This window comes from Pteropus alecto, unplaced genomic scaffold (assembly GCF_000325575.1).
Source record: "Pteropus alecto unplaced genomic scaffold, ASM32557v1 scaffold87, whole genome shotgun sequence".
NCBI lineage: Eukaryota > Metazoa > Chordata > Mammalia > Chiroptera > Pteropodidae > Pteropus > Pteropus alecto.
This window is the reverse complement of record NW_006443225.1, coordinates 10,459,306-10,483,561: the sequence shown is the minus strand read 5'-3', so window position 1 is coordinate 10,483,561 and position 24,256 is coordinate 10,459,306. Positions and strand designations below refer to the sequence as shown.

The 24,256-nt window shown below is 45.3% G+C and overlaps 1 protein-coding gene and 1 pseudogene across 1 annotated transcript; both read right to left on the bottom strand.

The window, feature by feature from the left end:
• Positions 1 to 1,146: 1,146 nt before the first annotated feature.
• Positions 1,147 to 21,920, bottom strand: VXN (vexin). Its single transcript, XM_006924009.2, has 6 exons — positions 21,854 to 21,920; positions 17,525 to 17,580; positions 9,968 to 10,118; positions 6,493 to 6,554; positions 3,648 to 3,742; positions 1,147 to 1,902 (listed from the first exon to the last, which is right to left on the bottom strand). The coding sequence occupies exons 1-6, from the start codon at positions 21,918 to 21,920 to the stop codon at positions 1,719 to 1,721; spliced, it is 615 nt and encodes a 204-aa protein (XP_006924071.1). The 3' UTR covers positions 1,147 to 1,718.
• On the bottom strand, positions 12,510 to 12,627 carry LOC112472650 (annotated as a pseudogene).
• Positions 21,921 to 24,256: the final 2,336 nt, after the last annotated feature.

The following is a 24,256-nucleotide window of genomic DNA, read 5'->3' as shown; positions in this document are numbered from 1 at the left end:
TAAATAGCATGAGTCTGAGACTCACCAATAATGTGGCCAAATTCTTCTTCATACCAAGACGTGGTAATTCCCCACTAGTCTTACATTAAATTTCACCACAGAGCGTCAGATTTTGTTAAGTGACTTGGATTAATTTAAGCTTCTGAATTAGAAAACAAGCCTTCTGAAGGCAGAGTTGAGGCCACAGATGACAACACACAAGGCTTATGCTGCCGAGCCCCTCCACCTGTGGCGGACATGACTAACTGCTCACTATAATCCTTTATCTCAGATTCCATTGCCACACAGAACTCCAGGCAGCCTCTTCCAATCAGCTGGGGTTAGTATTTGAGATCCAAATGATTTATTAACCTTAGTCCTTCTCTATATTCTGAACCGTTCTGTGTGAAGGAGTAGATACCACACAGGCATTGAAGCCTGTTACCCACATGATTAAGTGCCTTTGGTCTAATCATTTGACTACTTTAAACTGGTGTCTAGTAAGGCGAGGACTTATCTCAGAGTTGTTAGAGAGACTGGGACAATGTGTGTAAAATGCGCAGTATCATGCCTGGCACACAGGACACATTTAATGAACGATAGCTGTCATGACCATATTTTCGTTTTAAGGCTGCTGATATTGACAGTGGAACTGATGATGACATTTCTATTAAAGGAAACCATAATATTACATATTAGGTTGAACTATATGAAATCGATAACCAATTGTTTTTGACCTGCAAACATGGCAATTTCTTCAGTTCAACCGAATGCATGATAACATATTTCATTAAGTACATCAAATCGCTTACTTGTTCCAACTTTGTCAAATTCTTCCCTTCAAAGATTGCCCCCAGAGACATACTCCTACCACTCAAAACCTTCCTCAAATCAGCTGCTAGAGCAAGCAAAGCAGGGAGTCTGGTGGAGAAGCTGAGGACCTGGTGTCTAGTTCCACTGTCTGGTATCCAGTCACACAACTGCTCCAGGCCATGGCTTCCTCATCTGTAGACTGGGAACCATTATGCTTTCTGTAATAGGGATTTTGTGAAGATAAAGGATAACAAAGGGGAAAACACTTTCAAAAGTTAAAATCATGGTACCAGAGCAAGGTATCATTAATTCCACTAGACTATACCATTCCGGAAAACATTAGCATTCAACATTTACTTTTTAAGCATGTTTTCTATAGAAAAGCTGCACACAAAAGAATAGAGAATTCATGCAATCATGCCAAATGATCATCAAAGCCCATCCTGACGATATTTGAACTACTGAGTAAACATGTAGTGCTTTGTCATTAAGAATCGCACCTTGTCAAGATGAAATAAATGTGGTAACAGGCAGAGTAAGAGCCATTGTGTTTATGAGTGTCTCAACACGCTCTTCTTTTCATATACGTTAGCATGACTCACCGCTTCTTTTCTTGGAGGTCTTTGAAATGGGTTGGGAAAATTCGATTTCAGTATGGTTTTGCTTAAAGATAGGCATATAAACTTAGGGCCTCCCAAAGTCACTTTCAGACTATTGGCTTTAGTGTATCTAAGAAGTAACAATTTTCTTTTGCTTTCAAGGGAAGTTCTTTTCCTGCGTCTTAAGCTGGGGCGATTGGTTAGAAAGGGAGGATGATGTGTTTGGACCAGCTACAAGCAGAGGTAAGTGTGGCTCCATTCCAATCCAGTTTTCTCCCCTCACGCAGTGAACTTTGGCCAACACAGGGCACCTGGAGAGGGTCACCTTTAGTCGGCCTCAAAGGCACTGTTGGTAGCTCCCACGTATTCAGACTTCTTCTTGTGCCTTGTCCACATTTTCCGGAGGATGCTGGGGACACCACAGGAAGCACTTCCTGTCAGTGGTAGGGAGGCTTCTGCTCCCTGGGGAAGCGTTGGATACTCTTCAGTCATCTTCTTGAGATGTCTGGATCTAGGGAAAAGCCAGAGGTGTGGAGGAAGGGCAGTCACTTCACTGAGCTAGTGCCCTCGTGCTCCTTCTGCTCACATGGCCTGTGACCAGGAGGCAGGGTCACTGTTGGAACCCATGCAGGAATGACTCCCCCAGGGGGTGAGTGAAGGAGGTGGCACTGGGCACACTGGTTCATGAACCTCAAGTTCTATTCTTGTCTTAAGTTCCACTTACCCACCCCTCCCGCCTCTACACAAACAATCTTGCTGGAAAGGGCAGATGTCCCCAAGCACTGGCTATCGAAAAGGCATGAGCCCTGGGGTTGACTCCTGCTCCCCACTTACTGTGTGACCTTAGGCAAGTGACTTAGCCTCAACCAGCCTCAGCTTCCTCATATGCAAAATGGGAATAATTTCATCTAACTCGTGGGGCTTTTGTGAGGAGGAAAATGAGATAATAAAGCATCTGGCACATTGTAGGCCTCAATCAACATTCATTTTTCTCCTCACTTTCTCCCCTTAGGTGAAAGAAAATTTTAACAGCCAAGGTCCAGGAACCAATTGAAATGAGAATGTCTGAGCTTAGAGAGAAAGCAGCCATTTAAAATCCTTTGCAAAGCAGCTATGTGGATGGGAAAGGCTAGCCCCTGCTGATGCATAGTCAGTTTTCCTGCAATGTGCAACAGCTATTGCCGCTCAGAATAATGCGCTATTAGAACTTAGTACAATCCAAAACGATGTTCTTACTTTTCTCCAATTAGGTCCCAATACATTGAGTGACTTGGTTTTTATAACTTTCTAAATGGCTTTTTTTTAATCTAGAAGGGCTTCGCATTGGTCCGTTCCTCCTTGGACTCCCAGAGCTTTCAAGGTGTGGACCACTTGGGTTGGTATTTTAGCCCATGGCCCCTCATATGTGCACATTCGATATGTTTCCAAGTCTGTGTCTTTCTAGCTTCCCAGCTGGATTGTACGTTTCTTGAAAAATGATGGCAAATGGTTTCTTCATACATTAGCTCATTTAATTCTCACAGTACCCCTCAACAGGGATACTACTATTCCCATTAAAATAATAATAATAATAATAATAATAATAATAATAATAATAATAAGTGAGGATGCAGAGGTCTGAATAACTTGCCTGAAGTCACTGCAAGGCAGTGGCAGTGCCGGGCAAGCAAGCAGAACCACACTTGTCCGCCACCCGCAATGTGGAAGATGGTGGCGAGGCCATAATGGACATGGCGAACTGAGACCCCCGCCTGCCCGGAGGGCTGCTCGGGGATTACCTGCTCCTGCCACCCCAGCTGCCGGCTCTGAATCAGAGGTAACAGCAACACGGGGGTGATGGATTGGGTTTGAAAACTTCGTATCTTATGTACTTCTTTACCTCTGGGCAAGGACCCTGAACCTAATTCAGGAGGCATGTCTGACCCCAGCTGGGCTACGGGAAGCTCTGAATATGGCCTGTGATTACATTTATCTAATTAACCAAAAATCCTCCAAATGACACTTCCCCAAGTCTAAAGAGTGGCGTTAATGAAGTGGAAACCATCAAAAACACTGCAGCTTAATCGTAGGGAAGCAGTTGAAGCACTGCAGAGACCCAGGATTATTGCCCTCTTTAAGAGGCAATTTGCAGCTGGCATGGATGTTGCGTTAGCATCCGGAGAGTCTGTCACCCAGGCCACCTGTTACTCTTCCGCAGCAGGACCCTGGCAGGTGGGGAGCCCTGCAGGCAGCCGGGCTGGGAGGCACAGCACTTACCCCCTCGTCAGAACAGCTCTGTTCTCTGAGCCTGTGGCCGCAGCCTCCAGGACAGCGGCGGGGGCTTTCACCGAGATCCGAGCCACCGGAGGGATCTGGGTTGAATGGACGGGGAAGACGGTGTGAGAATGTAGCCATGGACCCCACTCTGGCCCTGACTGGGGCCATGTGAAAGGCCGATGGCGAAATCGAACCACCACCAAGCGAGGGCGAGAGCAGTCCTCACACTCTGGCCGGCATCGGGCCCCCCAGAGGGCTTGTTAACACTGCTGAGCCCGCCCTGGTGCTGTCAGTAGTTCTGATGTGGGCCTGAGAATGTGCATTTCTAACACGTCCCTAGGCACAGCTAGTCCTGGGACTCCACTTCCAGAACCATCGACCTAAAGAAACTTGAGAGAGAGCAACTCGATCTTCCCTGAGAACCGTCCCCAAAGCCCCCTTGCCCGTGTCTCCTTTGTTGTCAAATCCTGCAGATTCTTGCTTTGGAATACTAGGTTACATGCCCTCCATTTCCTCTGCTGCTGCCTCCGGGGCCGGTCACCCGGGGCCTCCTTGATTCCCAACAGACCCACCACACCCCCCAGGCCCCTCCTGGATGCTCAGGATCTCCCATCTGCAGATTGAGGCCAACTCTGCAGCCTGCTCTTCCCGTTCGTCAGGACAGGTAAGCTTTCACCCTACCTGTGCAGCTCCGCCCTCCGTTCTCCCCCACGGGCGCCAGCAGAAGCCTTCCTGGCAGGGCTGGCCCTGCCTTCTCTAATGCTCATGCCCGTCTTGTCTTCACTCGGCTTGTCCTTCGCTCTCTGGATCGACCCTCATCTCTGCCTGTCCTTCAAGGCCACTTCCTCCAGGAAGCCTTCCCTCAGTTTAGTGGCCCAAGTTGATTTCTCTCTGTCCTCACATCCCCACTGGACTGCGTACCTAAGTGACAAGCTTTAGCATCCCATCGATTCTCTTTTTATGGCTCCTTACTCGTTCCACGTGCTTGTCCAGTTTCCTAGTCCCCAGAAAGGTAGCATGGTGTGTGGGGGGCCTGGGGCTTAAGCCCTTTGGTGGCCCTCCTCCACTCGGGTGAAGGAGGCGGTGAGTGCTCAAGAAACATGCACTGGAGTGAAAGGTAACTGAGGGCCTGGCCTGGGCTCAGTCAGTGGACAGACGCTGTGCTTCGTGCCTCCACCCCAAGGCCCACGAAGGCTTACGGTCACCAAGTTCCTGGAATTGCTAGGAAATTCCAGGTCAAGGACACCGTGATTCACCTCCCGCTTCTCTGCTGAGCTGACCAGAGGTTGTGGGCAGAGTTACTGTGCCACCTTGTGGCCTCTTGGGAGTTCTCCCTCCCCATCATGCCAGCAGCTGGGAGAACATACACCCCCTCACCCCTCCTTCTTCCTCACTGTCCTTAGTCTAATGTCCCCCAGGGCAATTCAGTGTTGAATCAGATTTAGCTCTCCAGCCTCCGATGAGCTGCGGGACCCCAGCTCCACTGTCTCAGGCCCAGAGGAAAGTGCCAGTCATTTTAATGCCTCTTTGTCCTCTGTATTATGATTATCCCATCCCAACTTGCTATGGCCTCCCCGCTGCAGCCATCTCTCTGCCGGGGTCACTGTCTGAACCCAGTGCCCGGCCTGTGGGCAGGTGACCCAAGGCTGTGACTCCCCTCTTCCCTGTGGCCTCAGTCTTCCTGTTTGAGCTGCACAGCCTGACACCTTCCCTCTGCGCCCAGCCATCCTCGTGTGACTCCCCTCTTCCCTGTGGCCTCAGTCTTCCTTGGGCTCAGCTGAGGGCAGCTGTTTGAGCTGCACAGCCTGACACCTTCCCTCTGTGCCCAGCCATCCTCAGTTTCCGCTGGGTACTAGGTTGGGACGAGGGCTTCTGACAAAACACTTTGTCCCAATCCCCGCCCTTCGTGTGGTTTTCCTAGGACGAGGGATGGCCCAGATGAGATACTTGGGTTAGATTTCCTGCTCAGACCAGGGGCAAATCGCTTACATCTCTGTCGAGTTTGTTTCATCGGGACGAGGGGCTGGCACGAGCCTCCTGGGGCTCTCCCAGGGCTCACACGGCACTATCTGCGAGTCTCGAGGGCTGACGCTGGCAGAGTCCAGGTGCCTGAGCCAACTTTGCCTCCAGCCGCGCCCCCTCCCCCAGGGTGCTAACCAGGGGGTGCACACATTCACACCCGGAAGGAGATGCAGGAGATGTATTTTTTTCAGGGTGATGCTGCGCTAGACCCCGACATGCATCACCTGATCCCCCTTCAGGGAGGAACAAGCTGCTGGACTGTGGGGAGGCAGGCGGCAGATGGTTCTCAGCTCCCTCAGGTAGGTCTGGGCAGAGGGCCCCCTGCCCAGGGGCAGCCTGCTCGCCACGATGGAGTGAGGAGGAAACGTAAAGGCTTGGCTGTTGGGGCCCAACTCAGGACAACCAGATGGGCAACTGTTGGCCCAGGGGTCCCCCCGAGAAGGGTGGGGCCTGCATGGCAGCGCCCACACCCGCCGCCCTTCTGTCACAGGTGTTGATCCCTAATGCATATCTCATACCCGACACCCCAGATCTCAGAGTCGGCTTTCGGAGAACCTGAGCTGGAGCAGATGCCCCCTGAGGTGCCCACTCTGAGATGGCTGGCGTTTTGTGTTTTCATGGTGCTTAATATCCTGACATCTCTTCCCCTCCCCCAAAGTTGCCCCTGGAGTGAGGCGTTTCCACCGGATGCCCGCAAGCTGATGGACTGTGGAAGCAAAGAGCCTGGGGCCTGGAACAAAGGACATAGTCTCCTGTCATGGCACAGACAGGGCAAAAAGTTTAAAGCACAACAGATACGACTTACCAGGCTTACTTTACTTACCAAAGACTTTCCATAGGCTCGATTCCCACACAGATTTGATGATTTGGATTCAGCAATTCCCACTGCAAGGGCAAACGGAGGAGACATCGCTCAGCGGGACTCCGCGTTCTGCCTTACCCCGGTTCTGTATCAATTATCTCATGAGCTAATCAATCACGAGCAAAGAATTCCTAATGACTTTGTTCCAAGCAGAAAAATCAGGCAGTGGGGTCAGGCAATGGGGCAACCGCCAAGTGGTCACCTGCACCCCTGGCTCTTCCAGGGGTCCAGAACCGAGGTCTGGTAAGACCACGTGCGTGGAAGCGTGTAGTGCTGTGTCTGCGCACAGTAGGTACCCAGAGAATGTGCCCTCAGCTCCTCCTTCCTTCCTAAGGCTCCAGATCACAAGAGGTTATCGGGAGTTAAGTGTTTATGGCTCGGATCAATGATTTACCCTGCTGCTCCTGGACACCCCTCTTTGAAAATGAGCGGAGAAGTCCTGCCTGTGGTGGGAAACACAGCATCACAATGCGAAAGGAACGGAGCCTCTCAGAGTCCTGAGGCACTGGCTGCCTGAGAGGTATGTGAGAACCTTCTTCCTATGCCTTTATTCCTGAGGCCCGACGTACTTCTGATTAATTTGTACTCCAAAGCCTGCAGCTTCTGAGAATCCAGGTGTTGAGCTGAGGGAGCTGGCAACAGGCAGGGAAAAGTTGGCTTTTCATAATGTCCTCTCCTGGGACAGATGTTCCAGGATGAGCCCCACCTATCACACTACGGTATGTAGAAATAAAACACCCCCACCACCAGGAGAACATCTCAATGCCAATAAAATGAAGTTCCAAGACTACCCAGATCAAACCATAATGTATGGTGTTCTGGCATAAGGAATGACAGCAGCTCATACCTTTGAGTATTACTGGGTCAGGCCCTGTGCTGAATGTAAAACACATACACATTGTCTGATTTAATCTTCACCACAACCCTAACAGGTAGGTATCATAACAGTCCCCACTTTCTAGATGAGGAAATGGAAGCTTTAGAGATCCAAAACAATTACGATGAAGCCAGGTGAAGATGATCAGGGAATGGCAGACTGCCCTCTTTGGTCTTGCAAACTTGACCCCGGGAACCCCCTGACCCAGTCTGGGAGGAGAGACACAGGGAGGGCGGTCTGCAGAGAGAACAGTATCAGTGAAGGTCCAGGGAAACAGGATATAAGGGACAAGTCCCAGAATTACACAGCAGCTCAGGGTTGCTATGCACGTCCCAAGCCCAGGAGGTGTGTCCTTTTCCAGGCACCTGAAGGCCACCTGCTCAAGGCCTTGTGCTGAGAGAGTTTCTCAGCTTGTCCCTGCAAATTCCAAGATTCTTCAGAGACTCTTTCTCCCACGGGAGAAGGCTATAGCATCCAAGAGCCTTCTCCTGTAGCTCAGAAAAGAAACCAGTCCCCGGATCTGAGATCCCTGGAGACACACATCACGTCCTTCCGACCGGAAGATGGAAGTCTTTGATGCCTAAAGCTGGTGCCAAGCCCTTCCTGTGAAGAGCACTCAGAAACCCTTCCTCTCTCCCGCCCCCTCTGGAATCAGAGTCAGGGAGCTGATGGTTGAATCAATGCCCAGCTCAATCGTTTTGTTTTTTTTTTTCCCCTAAACCTGACTAGCACATCTCCTGCACGAGCTGACTGTCACATGTTGGGCAGATTCTCTCCATTTCATAAATTACTGTTCTCCTCTTTGAGAATAAAAGACTGACTTGGGCAGTCCAAGCTTCCACAAGCTTCTAGAAAGGGAGGCGAGTGGCCCCTAAAACGAGACAGATGGGGAGACACTATTCTCTGGGGGTGATGGGGAGAGACAGTGGCTAGGAAATCGGGAGATCCGAGATTTAATCTCAGCTCTGCTGCTAATGAGTAGTGCGACCTTGGGTAGGTCACACGGTTTCCATGGTTTCAGTTTCCTCTCCTGCAAATTGGCAGGCGGTGGGTGAAGCAGATCAGCGGTTCTCTACCTTCAATAGGCATTAGAATCAACTTGGGGGCTTGTTAAAATACAGATTGCTGGGCCGCACCCCAGAATTTCTAATTTAAGGTCTCATGTGGGACCCAAAATTTGCCTTTCCAGCAAGTTCCCAGGTGATTCTATTGCTCTGAGGATCCCAAGCTGAGACTATGCATTAGATTATCTCTAAATCTTTGCCGATTGATTTGTTGTCCTCAGACCAACATCATCAGCAGCATCTGGAAGGTTATTAGAAACAAAATCTGGGGTCCTAGTCAGTTTTACTGAATTAGTATCTGCATAAGAACAAGATTCTCAGGTGATTCTTTTGCACTTTACAATTTGAGAAACAGGGCTCTAAATTCACGTTATGATTTTGTAGCGAAGACAAACACTCTTTTTCTCTTTCTGCACACACATAGACCCACCCACCCACCTATATATAGACACAGAAAAATTTATCTCCTCTTAATTTGCAAGGCAGATTGTGGTTTTCCTAATGCTTTCACTCTCCATACATATGTGTATATGTAATCACTTAACTGGTGAATATGGCTTGATTTATGCATTCTTACATGTAGAATCATCAAAACAGGACCAGGGCATTAGTGATCAAAGGAACCTCAGAGATCCGGTCTAGCATCTGGGAAGGAGGAAAGATGCATGGAGGAAGGGACATACTCAGTGGAGTCTTATTTCAGTTCTGGTAACATAAAAAATTGTTGACAAAAGCTTTGAGAAAGACATCCTAGACTTTTTCTTGTGTATTTTTGGAGTTAAAATTTGAATAATTTTAGGCTGTGGGAATAACAGAAATAACCAGTAATTAAAGGCAAAATACCATCTCAGACTTTAGTGGGCTAGCTGAAGAAGCCCGTTGAAAAGTGTAAGGTGGAAGCCATTTTTAAAAATAGTGTGTAAGGTAAGATTATACTGTTTCCAGCTTTGGAAACAAATTTGTCCCCAAATCCTTTTTTATAGCTTGTTGAAATAGCCCAAGTCATTCAAATTTAAGATGGCAGTTTATGAAGAGCCTGTATAAGCACACATACACACTGCCTGTAAAATAAATAATGTAGGTTTTTTCTGCTTCATGAGTCATGCCCACACTGGTTTTCTCTGCCCCAGAGCTTAATGATTTTTATCTACTCCTGAATCCAGCAGGGCTTCCTATGGAGCAAGGATGGTAGATGAAAGCATCCTTGTTTATTACACCCAGAAGCAAGTGTATTATAGGTAGAAGGTGTTATGTGCAGCTGCTGTAGGTTAGGCCCAAGAGTAGGTGTGTTCGGAGAGGGTAGAGTGGGTATTGGGGAAAAGCTTAAACCCCATACCACAGGTGCTCCGCTCACCTGGCGTGACCAAGGTTGCCAGGGAGGACTGTGACGCAGTCAGACAAAACACAAGCCCACACTCAGACACTGCAGCTGCTGCTCTAAGTGTGTCATTGTCCTTCAGGGAGGTACAGGAAACACGAGCCAGCAGGTGCATACCCGGTCTGGAGGGGTTCTTAGCAGCGTGGGGTCCTTGTTGCCATGAGCTCTGGAGCCTGCTTGATCTGCGGCCCTCGCTGGCTCGGCGGTCACTGCGGTGTGGCAGCAGCTCCAGGGGCCGGGGTGAGTAGAGGTCCGACTCGATCACCACCTGCCGGGAGGAGGAGGGACAGTCAGCTTGTTCCCCTCCCTGGATCTAGGGATCCCCCATCCAGGCCAGGACTGCAGCTTTGCTGACAAGGACATTTTGGAGCCATCCATGCTCCAGGGAATGCTAGGGGCAGAGAGAAAACTTGGATATGGCCAGAAACAGTTAACTGTTTTATTGAACTTTAGATTGTCCAGTGGTGCCATGGTACAGGACAATGACGGTTCCTCACCAGCAATCCCGTCACAGAGTCAGCATCCTGGGCCATCAAACCCCAAATTGGGGCTAGTCACCTGCACCCTGGCCTGACATGGTTTGACAACAGGACAGGCTATTTGAAATGAGGATGGTCCTAGAAATTCAGGTCTTAGGGGCTTTGCAGCTAAGTGGACGCCCTTGTTCATACAGAGAAAAGCTTTTTGAGGGGGCTAGCAGAGGGAAGAGCTAGGGAGAGGACTGGGGCCCAACTCATTCCCAGATTTGTTTTAAAAAAGAAGCTGCTGGCAGGACTGTAGAATGCTCCCATTTCCTCCACCTTGCAGAATGCCTGTGTCAGGCAGAGCTGAGAGATGAATATCCTGTATGGCTCCGTAAGGGGCAGTCCTGGTGAACCAGCACTGAGCTAAATGCTAAGGTGTTTTCAGGAAGGATCACCTGCCGAGTGGGTAGTTTAGGAAGGCCGGGAAGGGGGAATACCCCTTTGTCAGGGTCCACCAAAATGGGCCTTAAAAATTATAATAAATACAAATTATAATTGAAATAAATACAAAACTTGAGACAAATAGCACTGTATTTTATCTTAATACTGGGAGTGATGAAGTGAATCTTAGCAGTTTTTGGCTCATATCCTGCATATTTTTATACTTATCCAGGACACTGGGTCATTCATTCTGAATTTCTTCATGGCTTGGAAGCTTCTCTGAGGTTTGCATTTACGCATTCGCTTGGTTGCTTGTTCCGTCCTTCCGTGGACAATCTGTGAGGGGGTGTTCTGTGCCAGGCCCTGGGCACGGGATGCCCCATGAGTGAGGTGGACCCATCTCAGCCCTACAGATCCCCCTCAGCTGTCTGCATATAACGATTGTATTACTTTGGAGGAGATGAAGCAAAATCTCTGGATTTTAAAATATCACAATAAGGTGAAACTTTAATTGAGTAGAGAAAAATTGAATCTTTAATTAATATTGTCGGAATAAATGTCAGGCTCCTGGGGCAAATGGATCCTTGTCTATACTTCTCATACCAACATAAATACCAAAAAAATCCCTCAAAACCTAAACACTAGAATATGGCTCAATATAACATTTTTTACTTATAATGGGGAATTATCTCTAGGTATATAAAACTTAGGGGAGAAGGCAGATAAGGGTAAAGGGGGTCAAATGTAAGGTGACAAGGAAATTTAACTTTCGGTGGTGAACACGCAATGCAATCAATATACATATGACATATTGAATTGTACACTTGAAACCTATATAATTTTAATAACCAATATCACTCCAATAAATTTAATAAAAATAATAAGTAATAAAATATAAAAATGAAGAGGAAAAAATAGAAAAGCAGGGCAAAAATTACGATCTGGCAATTGACAATAAAAAATACAAGTAGGCAATAAACATGAAAAGATGCTGAACAATATTTTAATTAAACACGTGTAAATTAAAACAATAACCTTCTTTTCCCCCTCCTATCAGATTGTCAGTGAAGGTAACTCATTTGGGTCCAGGCAGCCCTGAGTTTGACCCTGGCTTTGACACTTTGCGGTCGTGTAGAAAGGGGATGTCCTCGTCTGCCTTGCTACGTCAGGGCAGGGTAAATGCCCGTCGTTAGCAGAGATTTGAGAAGCACGGTTTGCTCTTTTCTTCATGCTGCATATTTATCTACAGCATCTGAGAGTGGTTCATGTCTCTCGAGAGGAAAATAAGGGGAACTGTCACTCTCTGCCTCAGTTTACCACCAGTGGGACCTGGCTTAGAAAATTCACATATCTCAACTTTGGTCTTATCTGGGATAGGAAATTAACTCTTCCCATATCCATTTCGGGGTCTGCATTTATCATTCTGTGCCTTTGAAGAAAGCTGATAATTCGAGAGCAATTAGGATGAGTCCCCCTTCACCTCTGGGCACTGCAGAAGGTGGCGTTTCTGCTCAGGTGCTCAGGTGTGGGGCTGCACCCTCCACTCCATGCCAGCTCACTGCGGGGCTGGGAGGCACTGCAGTGGGTGGTCCACACTCAACACTCTGCACACACCTCCACTCCGCTCCCCTCCTTTCCTCCCCTTTATTTATTTATTTTTTATTTATTTATTTTTAGGTGAGGCGACCCTTGGTTGACCTCACAGATTGCAAGGAACTTGTCAGTTTACAATCCCTTATTTTTTTCATTTTTTACACCTATAGCACCTGGTCTTCCTATGTGGTCTCCCATCCAAGTACTAACCAGGCCGACCCTGCTTAGCTTCCGACATCAGACGGGATCAGGCGTGTTCAAGGTGGCACGGCCATAGCCTTCCCTTCCCTTGAGCACTGCGCACTCCATGGTGTCACCTGGAGCCCTGAGATTTCCCGGGTTAATGGTAGTTTGAAGCCGCATTGCCCTGACACATGCACTGTTTGACCTCTGGGCCCTCCCCGCAAACCTGACTGTGCAGGTTGAGCAGGAAAGACCCAAGCTTCATTATGTGACACTTGTAGGGCTCTTTGCTGTTGACTCTGCCACGGGTATTTCTGGTTTTATTTTCATTCTCCCAGCATTCCTCTGGAGGAGGAGCGAGGACTGGCATGTTTTCAGACTCACTTTGTAGAAGGAGAAAGTACAGCAGGATGTGAAAACCTGAGGAATCCATGGGGGAAACCCTGCATTTCCCCCTCTGAAAGCGAAGCAAATGTTTCCTTTCTGGAACAAGAAATGCTGCCTCTGCAACCGGCTCTCCTCACTGCGGGCTGGGCGAAGGAAGTGGAGAGGGAGAGGGCGGAGAGGCGGTAACTAGCTGCTCAGCCCTTCCCTGAATGCAGGAGGTTTCCTGGGGGTGGAGATGAGGCTGGTCCCCTCCCAGGATATGACTTAGGGCCAAGTGCCTCTTCAGGGTTTCTTCTTCAATCCCCCAAAAGGATGCTAATAGCAGGAAAGGAAAGAGGAGAGGAGCCCAGCTCAGAAGATTTCCCTTTTGTAGCTGGCCTTATAACGGGTTTTCATTTCCTACACTAATGGAAGTTCTGAAAGGGCTCCAGGCCAGTGCATCCAGCCCACGCCTGGAAACAGACCGCTGAGTGATTGGTCATGGTGACCTAAAAGCCTCCTGACAGCCTGGTTTATCTTGTGGTCTGTAGGACACAGTCTAGGCTTGCTGCTGCTGCTGGTCTTAGAACAAGCTGTTCTGAGAGCAGGCTCTTTAGCATCCTGAGTACGCGGGTAAGATGGGGAACCGGCAGCAGGGGTGGGATCTATTAACGGGGAGTTAGAAAGACAGGTGAGACTTAGGTGATGGAGAATCATTATAATTCGGGGCTGATGGAATCCATAGCAATGTTCTAGTCCAACTCCCTAATTTAAAACATAAGGAAACTGAGGCCAAGAGCATCTGTGTGTCTTCAAAGTCACAGGGCTATATAATGGGCAGAGCCAGGACGAGAACTGTGTCACACCTACAGAAGTGCCTACATCCAGATAAGAATTTCAAGTGGAATTGATTGCTCAGTGCATTTTGAAAAATGAGCAGATCACCAGACAAATCCCTCCTCTGCAAGGTTGAAATCTGGGGAGAATGTGACATTTGCAATCTTATTTCTCGATCGTTCCTAATGGCGGCCCCTTCTGAAGGGGCTATCAATCACAGTGGCAGGGACTCTGCTGTATGGGCAGTCCTAACTGATGCACACATTTGTGTAAATTCATTCCTTTGAGCTAGTCTTATAATGTTGGTGGCGTCAGGTTGATCAGGATGTCAATAAAATTGCCTAAGAATCCAAGGAGAGAAAAACAAGTCTAGAGAAGAGAGAGTATGTGGCTGGGCCCCAGGTTCAGAAAAAAAAAAAAAAAAGGAACTTAAGAGAAATCCAGAGAGAGAAGAAACTAACCAACACTAAGGATGGTTTAGAGAGGAGAGAAATATCTGTAAAGGAAGGGACCTGACATCCACATGGTAGCCCAAGGGGTGAGGATAGCACAAATGAGAATTTCAGGACAAAGAAAGTCAGAAACATTGGTACATTGGAGCAGTTGCGAAGTATGAATCATTTTCTCGGGAACTGAAAGGGAAGCCAAGAGCCAGCTGGATGGGAAACAAGAAATCAGAGCCAATCCTTTCTTCTTCGGGAGTCTCTTTCCTCATCTTAGGTGGACAAAGTGACCTTTCCTGTCTTCTCTAATTTGAATGTTCTATATGGCGGAGGCTGAGTTGTACAAGCAAAGGATGAGTCAGGCTGTGAGGGGAAATCAGAAATTCAGAGGAGAGCTCAAAGGCCAGAGGGCATTATGAAGCCGTCTCACCTGGAGGAAGATTGCATATTTGAAGGCAAGACCCTGACTTTTTTTTTTCCTAATCAAAAGCCATTTATATTTGTACTTATATACTTGAGTCATTTTTTTCCCTCTGAGTAAAAATATTTTAGAGAGGGGAATTCATAAACCACACACATAGCAGCCTTTCTCAAATATTTCTACTCCCGGGAATCCTGAGAGTGTGGTTCTACCTATGGTGCCCGGCTGAAGTCCAGGGGATATTCCAGGAGGCTGTGCCCATGTTTTGGTGGCTTTGTGTATCTCATGCTCATGTGTCTTCGTCTCCACCATAGAGAGTTATCTCTTCTGTTTAGGTTCTGAGTACCGTGAGAACTTTCTTTCCTAGAACCCAATTTAACTTCTAGAAAGTAGAGCGATTTAGTTTCCATTTTAAAAGTTACCGTAACCCTGTTTGGTCCTTAGAAAAGCAGTTGATATTGGTAGGAAGGGCGATCCAGACAGGAACGTTGTTTAAGGTTAGAAACTCAAGGCAAGAACTTGCTTGAGAACAAAATATTCCGAATTCCCAAGGGATCGTCCTTGAGCCGTGAATGATTTATGGCTCCTTCAAATCCCGAGTAATGCCAAACTCAAACCCTTGACTGAAAGGTTTGTTGCGACACTTAAACTCTAAATTACCTACAAACAGCTGCTTCCCTTTCCTTTTTGACAACACCCACGGCTCCTTAAAAAGTCAGGAGCACTTTTCGTTTACATCGTGGGCTTACATTTTTAGAGACCACAAGAAAGATAAGAACCTTTTGCTTTACACCAAAGAAATTTTCTATCCGTTAAAAGCCCTTTTCTTTCTTAATATATAAAATATCTTCAAAAGTTATTTAAAAAAGACATACAACTGGCGGAAATAATGAGCAAAAGATGAGAGAGGAAGCCGTAGTGAAAAAAAAATAGTCTATGAAAAGATGAAGAATGGTATTAATAAAGAAATGCAAATTGAAACAATAAGATGTTTTCACCTATTAGACTGTCAAAGACTAACAGCATTGCTACCAAACAGTATTGGCTCAGGTGTTCTGGTAAAGGTACTTTTATAACACGGTTGCTAAGAATTTGGCAATCGTTCTATAATTCTTCCAATGTTCATACCCTTTGAGCATTTCCTTTTTTTTAAATGAGACATAATTGACATATAATGTTGTGTAAGTTTAAGGAGTACAACGTGTTGATTTGATAGTCTAGAACGTTCATGCCTATAAATTTATCCTCAAAAACATTTGTCGTAAGAGCATAAAAAATATGTTTGAGAATATTTCTGGTGGGATTGTTTTAGTAGAAAATGGAGAACCCCATTTACTGATAATTTGGTTAAATAATTAATCTAGGAAAACTTCAGATTTGGTTTGAGTAAAAAAATATAGGACATGCACACAATGGCATACTTTGCAGCCTCTATAAAGAATGGGGTAGATCTATATATATCAATTGGCACGTAAAGATGTTCAAGAGTTACTGTTCATTGAAAAAGCAAATTTCAAAATAGTATGTTATCATGCAATAAAGTGTAATAATTATGTTAGTATATGAGAAATTTTCACTTAAAAATGCCAAGGTTTATTGAATATTCATTATGCATCAGGCTCTTGACTAAGCACTTTACATGTATTCAATCGTTTGCTCCTCCCAGTGGTTCTTGAGACATGTGCTCTTATTGTTTTCATTTTAATGCTAAGGAAGTAGAGTACCAGAATGGTTGGGCAACTTGCCCAAGGTCACACAGCTAGAAATGGATAGAACTGGGATGTAAGCCCAGGCAGTTTGACTCTCAGGTTTCACACCTAACCTCTGTGCCCTACAGCTTCTCAGGACTTATTGATACTATATTTTATATCTTTGTAATGTTTCAATTTTTATGATGGGAACATGTTACTCTAGATATTAAAAAAGTAATAAAGTACATGAAAACAACAATGACTAAAACCCCATCTCATCCCAAGGATACTTAAAAATTATTTTTTAATGGAGAATAGGTTTTTGAAATTTGAGATACTTAGAGAATTTCTAAGTGTTTTATGAAAAACAGAAATAGAAATGCTAGTATAATCAAGAGGAAAAAAGTAGCAGTTAAAATAAACTTTTTATATTAAAATAGAAAGATGTATTGACAGCTTTTATATCACGAAATCTAAGCAAAATGCGAAATTCACAGCATCATTGGGCTCTAAAGACCTATAAACTAATTTTAAGGTAATGCATATACTTATTAAAGTAGCAAAAGATAATACAAAAAATGAAAGCCAGCATCGACGAGGTTGGAGGTGAATGGAAAAGCATCGATGGAAGCCTGTCAATTGCTCAGAATTCCTGGACATGTGTGACAAAACTGTAAGCATAAACCACTTTTAAAAAAATCACTATCATTTCTCCCAGTTAGCCCAGTGTCTCTTACACACAATAAGACTGCAAATATTTGATGTTGGGTGATTGGATGAAACTATTCTTATCCTCTTACTTGTTAATTTCTCTTTGAGGCCTATGCACCAAGAAATTAATCCAAAAGAATAGTATTCTGCACAAATTCATTGTCTTGATCTTTAGAATAGAGAAAAAATGGAACATTGCAAGTGCCAACAATAGAACACCTAGGTGAGGGATGCTGTACCCACATCACGGACTCTGTTTAAATAAGAAAAAATATATATATAAAATGAGATTTACTCTCTGAGTCTGGGGAAAACGGCAGAATGCGGGGATCTAATTCAGGGCTGTGTGCTCTCTGGTTGACATTTGTCAATTATTTTACTTAGGTGGAGGGCAGAGAATGCAGCGGCAACAACATGGGCTGTAGGAAAACCTTCTTGTCTATAAGGCGCAGGGGAGAGAAGAAGCCAGGCATTGCTTTTTAAATGAAAGGCAATCAAAGAGATGAAAACTGAAATTTCCTTACATTCTTGGTCAAGAGATGTTGTGAGCTTTTGACTCTTCTTCTGGCTGGACTGGACACTGCAAAGAGAGATAGAGGACTGGTTTTAGAGAACACCTGGGGGGCTGATGTAGCCACAGTCACAAAACTGAGAGTGTTCAGACCTGGGGTGGGGCAGAGGCACAGAGAAGGAATGGGAAGAGGAAGCGGGGTACAGCTGCAGTTTTAGATGTTATTTGGTTAAGTGCACCAAAGTTCATAGCAGCGTTATTTACAATGGCCAAAAGGTGGAAACGGATGTTCCCATCAACGAATGAACGGATAAACAAAATATGGTTTATACAGTCAATAGAATATTGTTGAGCCACAAGAAGGAATGGAATTCTGACACGTGCTGCCACATGGATGCACCTCGAAGACATTAAGCTAAGTGAAATAAGCCAGACGCAAAAGGACAAATACTGCACGAGCTCATTTACATGAGATGCCTAGAGCAGTCAAACTGGTAGAGACAGAAAGTAGAGTGGAGGTTACTCAGGGCTGGGAGGAGGAAGGGAGAGAGGGATTATGTGATGTCACAGAGTTTCTGTTTGAAATGATGGAAAAGTTCTGAAAACGGAGAGTGGTGATGGTTGCGCAACAATGTGAATGCCCTTAACGCCACGGCGCTATACACTTAAAAAAGTGGTGAAATGGTACCTTTTATATTATGTATATTTTGCCACAAACATAAAAAGGCTTAAAAAATCAACTAAGCATTTAAAAAATATTACTTGGTTGGAAAAGACGTACATCCGCATTATTGCCAGAGGGATTTACTCAGAACTAAAATCTCACCATGTCACTTCCCTGCCTAGTGCTCACATGACTTCTTGTCACCTATCAGATTAGTGACCAGATGAGCACTGTGTTGTTATTTTCTGCAGGGTGCCTGCAGCCACGTCACCAGTCATCCAGGGCGCTGGTCAACAGCCAGGGCTTCCCACTCCTTTCACTTGGGTGTGAATCTGAACTTGACCCTTTGCCAGTTATGTGACTTGGGCAAATTCCTGATTCCCTCTAAGCCTCACTTTCCTCATCTGTAATTCAGCACCTACCTCAGAGGGCTGTGGCAAGGATTAAATGAACTACTCTTTATAAAGCCCTTGGCCCAGCACACGGTAAAGAGTAAGTTCTGGGAAGTAGTGGTGGTTATCAGGATTTTCCTCTTTCTCTGCAAGGCGAGGGCTGGTGGAAGCAATAAGTGATCACGTTTAGGGCCTGCAGCATTGAAATGTCTCTTTCTGGGGTGTTCTCTGTCTCCTCTTGCTGTTCCCTGACTGCCCCTCCTCACTGTTGTTTATCCCCGAGTGAGTTATTTTGAATGCCGTGGTACTCTTCACCCCTCCTCTGGTGCGCCTCAGGAAATAGCTTCTAGTATTTAACTTCTTGGTAAAACCACAGCTTTTATCTTTTGTATTTACTGTGAATTATGTCTACGAAATCTTTCCCTTAAAGGTCTCTTTCTCTAGAAAGTAAAAATGCACACTTGTCCTCAGTTACAGACTTGATCTATGCCCTGTGCCTTTAAAATACTTAAGAAACACCACCACATTTGCTGTGGTCATATTTTTGATGGCTAAGCTAAAAAAACACAAACAAAAAAACCCATATATATAACTAATAGGTTGAACCCAATATGTGTGTGTATGTATGTGTGTATTAGAAAGAGGGATGCAATACAATAATAGCAAATGTAGTAATAGCTCTCATTGAGCTTTTCTAGGCAGATGGTTTATTTGCCTTATCTCATTCACTCCTCATAGCAACTCTGTGAGGCAGGCACTCTCCATGAACTCCACTTTATAGATGAGGATGCTGAGGGCTGGGGTCGCAGAGTTGAAGGTAGAACAAGGCCTACACTCTTGACCGCTAGACAACACTGCCCAGGTGGCTGAACTTGTGCTCGGAAAACATTCTGGTCATTGTACATTGAATAAACATGGCTAAACAGTAGCATCTGGGAAAGGTCATATCAGGAAGGACTGTAACCATTGTTAGACACAGTCAAACCAACCTGTATCTCTGCAGTTGGGGAATGTGGGCTGTAATGAAGAGTTACCAATCTCTTTCATAAGCAGTGAGTAAGGAGAGCTCGAACTGCCTGCTCTCACTGTGAGCCCCTTGCTCAATGGCTTTGGAGAAGACAGGACGGGGCACAGCGAGAACGAAGAGGTGACCTTCTTCCATTTCCGGTCTCATATAAACTGCAAATATTCCTTTTCTACAGAACAACTTCCTGAGCAGTGACATGTCCACGAGTACCAATGAACACTTGGTTTAACACCAGGAGGTGGCCATGAAAGAAAATGGTAAGAAAGGAACAGAGGATCACGTATTTATCTTTGACTGAAATACTCATTGCTTTAAATATGGAATGAAAATAGTCATTGCTTTGTAAGCGACGTACTTAACAGTGCTTACTACGTGCCAGGTACTGTCTTAGATGCTTTATATATTTTACCTATATCTCATGTTTTCCCCCATAGTAACCCTGGGAGGTGAGTTCTAGTTCTACCTTTTATGAAAGTAGGAACTCGGGTCCAGAGAGGTTAAGTAGCCTGCCCAAGGTCACGGAGTGCAAAAGTGGCGTCAGTCTCCCGACCACTATGCTAAGCGCATGGAGTCAAAGGCCCTGTTTTGATTGATTTTATTCAGGTGAATGTGACAGCAATTTATTAAAAATAATAAATTTTTCATTAAAAAGAGCCATTCGGCTTTGACTTTTTTCTCCTTTTAATTTTTTTAAAGAGTAACAATGACAGAAAACAGACATCTTAACATTTTCATATTTGCTTCCATTTTGTTTCTTTCTCATATAAATAAATACAAAATTAGAAGGCAAGTTTAGGTCCCCTTTCTACCCTCTCCTAATTCAACTTCCCTCCCTCCCCAGGCTACTAATTTTATCTGTGTCTTTCCAGCCTATATTTTGATACTTTTCTCTAGATATGTATCTATAAACAATATATAGTATTGTTTTATATTTCCAAATTAAATAATTGTTATCATACATATATAATTTTTCATCCTACTTTTTTTTTTTTTTCCACTGAACATTATGCTTTGAGATCTATGTCTATACAGGTAGATCTAGTTCATTCCTGTCAACTGCTGTGGAGTATTCTATGGTATGATGACATATTTTACTCCCTCCCCTCTTCAAGGACATTTAGGTTCTCTTCAATTTTGCCCTCTAGAATACAATGCCACCATGAGCATCTACATGTAAGACTATTTATCCAGAAGGGGGACTGCCAGGTCAGGGGGACTGCCAGGTCAGAGGGTCTGCCTTGACTTTCCAAGTATGTTTCAGAGTTTCCAGAGAGAGTTCCAATGCCTGCACGTGGGCAGACTCTTAATTCTTTTTTCTCTCTCTATCTGGCAATAGATGTCTAAAGCTTAATTTATGTTCCGCTGGCTGTCTCTTTGTGGTCAGGCTGAGTCTCTCCCTGCCCCGCTGAGCACTGGCCCTGTCAGTGGCTGACACTGGAAGAAGAAAGGAATTGTTTGAACAGGGGGTCAAACACCAGCCTCCTTCATTCAAGTCTGACAATGAGAGCAGGGCTAAGCTGGAGTCCCTGGGCTCTCCCAGCAGGACAGGGGCTACAGGGAGAGAGCAGAGGCGGCAGGAGAGAGGGCGAGCTTTGGGGAAGGGGCAAGGGAACGTCCGGTCACCAGACACCTACAGTCATCTGAGCTCTCACCCGAAGCCCTTCCCACGACTTGACACCATTTGCCTTGGAGCACAAGGACTTTTTGGTGGCACTAGTTCCAGGTTAAGTTTGGGAGGGTGGCCCAGGGCTCTGAGTGGAGGCCATCTGGGTCAGGGCATTATTTGAACACTTCACTAGATTTCGGGCCACCACAGGAAGTATTTCTCCTCACGTTTCACAGCACAGTTAGAAAGCAGACTTTTGAGGCAGCTGGTTCTCATTTCAAAGCCCACTTGCTCACTGGAGAAGATGAAAGACTCTATCTAGCTGTCCTGGGAATTTCGTTTTCATCTCTGTTTCCTCCAACAATGGCTCGCTGTCACTTTCATTCGGCATATTGTGTAGCCGTACTGAATTAAGCGAAATGGAATATTTAACTGCCTTCATTTCCCCCTCGATGGATTGTTTCAACGACTGATGTTTATCCGCGTGGCTCCTTTTCAGGAACAACAACAACGACAACAACAATAACAACAACAAATACCACCAAACACAGAGAAGCTGTCAGAGCTCAGAGAGCTGAGGGAAAACCATAGTAAAACAGCACGTGACTGTCCTCATCCTCCTTAAGGAAACGGTCAAGGGCGATTTTACTCACCCTTGGAAGGAATCACAGTGGTGAAAACTTCTATATTTTCGTCACTGCAGCTGTAAATCTGATGCATCTTTTCAGCCTTCTCTCCCCTAACGTGTCTGGAAACCGGAGGCCTCTCTCTGAACCCCTCGTCGTGAGGTTTCCTAAGCCAGAATGGCTCGGAGAATCGTTGTGCAGGTCCACAAAAGGCAGGCTGGTGCTGTGATCTCATCTCATTCCAGAGTCTTCACTGCCACATTTTCTAATCCCATCTGTCTTTTTTTTTTTTTTTTTTTAAATGAATCCTATTATTGAGAACCTTTGATTGAGCCCGGAGGCTTCAGTCCCCTCCCAGCCAGGATGTTTGTCACATTTTTATTTTGCCGTGCCTGCCGCAGTGAATTTGGAAGTCTTCTGCGAAGTGATGAGGTGAAGTCGCCCACTCACTTAGTGCCAAGCTTGGCTGGAGAGTTTCGCTGAAAAAGAAACGTGATTTTTTAGTACCAGCGATTCCCCTTTCCGTTTCAGAAATGATGAAGCTTTTCTTTTTTTTTTTTTTTCTCCAGAAGAACTGAATCTTCAGTAACTTTTCATGTATTAATCTGGCTTCCTTCGAAATTTCTATTTTAAACAAAAAGACTGTTTCTCCACAGTGTTTTCACCTCATGCCAGTTCATGACAAGGCTGACATTTCTAGAAAGCCAAGTGTTAGCATCTCCTTGTACAACCCCTCAGGTGCTTGCAGGGTGTGGTAACACGCAGTTACAGGAAGGTTATGTTTTATTATCCTAAATATCCTGATACATATTATCCTAGAGAGCCTATATTTTATCCTATGTGTTCCATATATTATACACAGAAGTAAGGTATGGTTGAAACACATGTCTATTACATCAAACCCACTGCATATCATTAGACCACTACAGATTTACTTTTTCATATTGATGATGATGATGATGATGTAATAATATTAATAATGATGTTTGGCATTTGTTAAATGCTTGCCAAGAGCTAGGAAGCCTGATACATATTCTCGTTTAATGTCTACAACTGCCCAACGAGACTATTATTTTTGCCGTCTTATAGGTGAGAAAACTAAGACATAAAGAGATCGAGTTACTTGCTGAAGATGAAAATAACTAGTTCACGGCAGACATTGTATTTAATCCCTAACTTGACTCCAAAGCCAATGTACTTAACCACTAAATTCTACTGTATTCTTTACCTGCACGGCCATTCCCCCTACTTTGAACCTGGGAGAACCTGACCCATAATCTCTTCGACTTGGACTTGGCCTCCACCGACATTTCTATAGTAGACAAATGTGGGGCATTTGCTCATCAGGTAGTTGTCACTATTACACCCATGTCTCTGAGAATTGCACCCAGCCACCGAGGATGATTCTAAGAAGCCACGTTTGTTCTACTTTGTAGCCACATTTAATTGAACCAAGATGGACACCCAATAAAAATTGCTGCCTCCCGGAAACAGAAATTGGGTCTTGGACTGGGGCCAGGGAAAGGTGTTAACTCTGGGGTGGCTCTCTGGGCCAGTGGGGTGAAGTTGAGGGGAAGGCAGTGGAAATAAGTGGAACCATTGGTCTGGAAAGGGCCTGAGGCCCGAATGTAAATCAAGGGCGAAGAGTCCTAGCTGGAGGAGGGGGCAGGTGCTCTCACCTCGGCACACACTTGGCAGGTCTGTGGTTGTGTGCACACTCCGGTGAGGGCCAGTGGGAGAAAGGGCTGCTTGGGTGTGAGGGTCGTGTTGGGTCAGTGAGGGGTGTGTGTGTGGGGGGGGGAGTGGATTGAGAAAGACAGCGAGTAAAGAGGCAGAGACAAGGGAGGAAAGAGTATTGCCCGGCTTAACGGTTTCCATGTCTTCCCTGTCTCTCTCAGGCCCGGAGTCACTCCTGTCTTGTGGTCAATGTGATATCTCAGTTTGCATCTGATAAATTTCCTTTTTGCTTAAGTTTAAGTAGATTTTTGCCATTTTCAGTTAAAAAGTATGCTGTCTAAAAGACGTGTCTATACATATGATACCTCTACATTGATTACATTTTAGATAACGTAGTATTTAAAGTAATAACTAGTGCAATAGAAAGCAAGACCTAAAATTCTGTTAACAGACTGAAATTATGTTAACAGACCATAGGCAATAAAACTCACGAGGTGAGATTTAACAGGACTAAATAAAAACATCTACCTTTACATTAAAAAAAATTAATTAAGTACAGAATTGGGTGACTTGGTTTAACAGCAATTTATTAAAAAGAAATCTGGGGTTTGGTTAACCACATGCTTCATAAGAAGCAATATTAAAGGCCAGAGGTGCAAGATACAAATGTACCTTGTTTCAAAGACCTGGTAATAAATTGAAATTAAGACCCCTTTGGGGCATCCAGGAGCCAATCAGGGTTACCTGGATTTA

Coding starts and splice junctions, on each gene's coding strand:
- VXN (XM_006924009.2), bottom strand. CDS start 21,920: ATGCATCAGATTTACAGCTGCAGTGACGAAAATATAGAAGTTTTCACC. Junction 6,555..9,967: donor TAAGAACCCCTCCAGACCGG/GTATGCACCTGC, acceptor TTGCCCTTGCAG/TGGGAATTGCTGAATCCAAA. Junction 1,903..3,647: donor AGAGCTGTTCTGACGAGGGG/GTAAGTGCTGTG, acceptor GCTTTTCCCTAG/ATCCAGACATCTCAAGAAGA.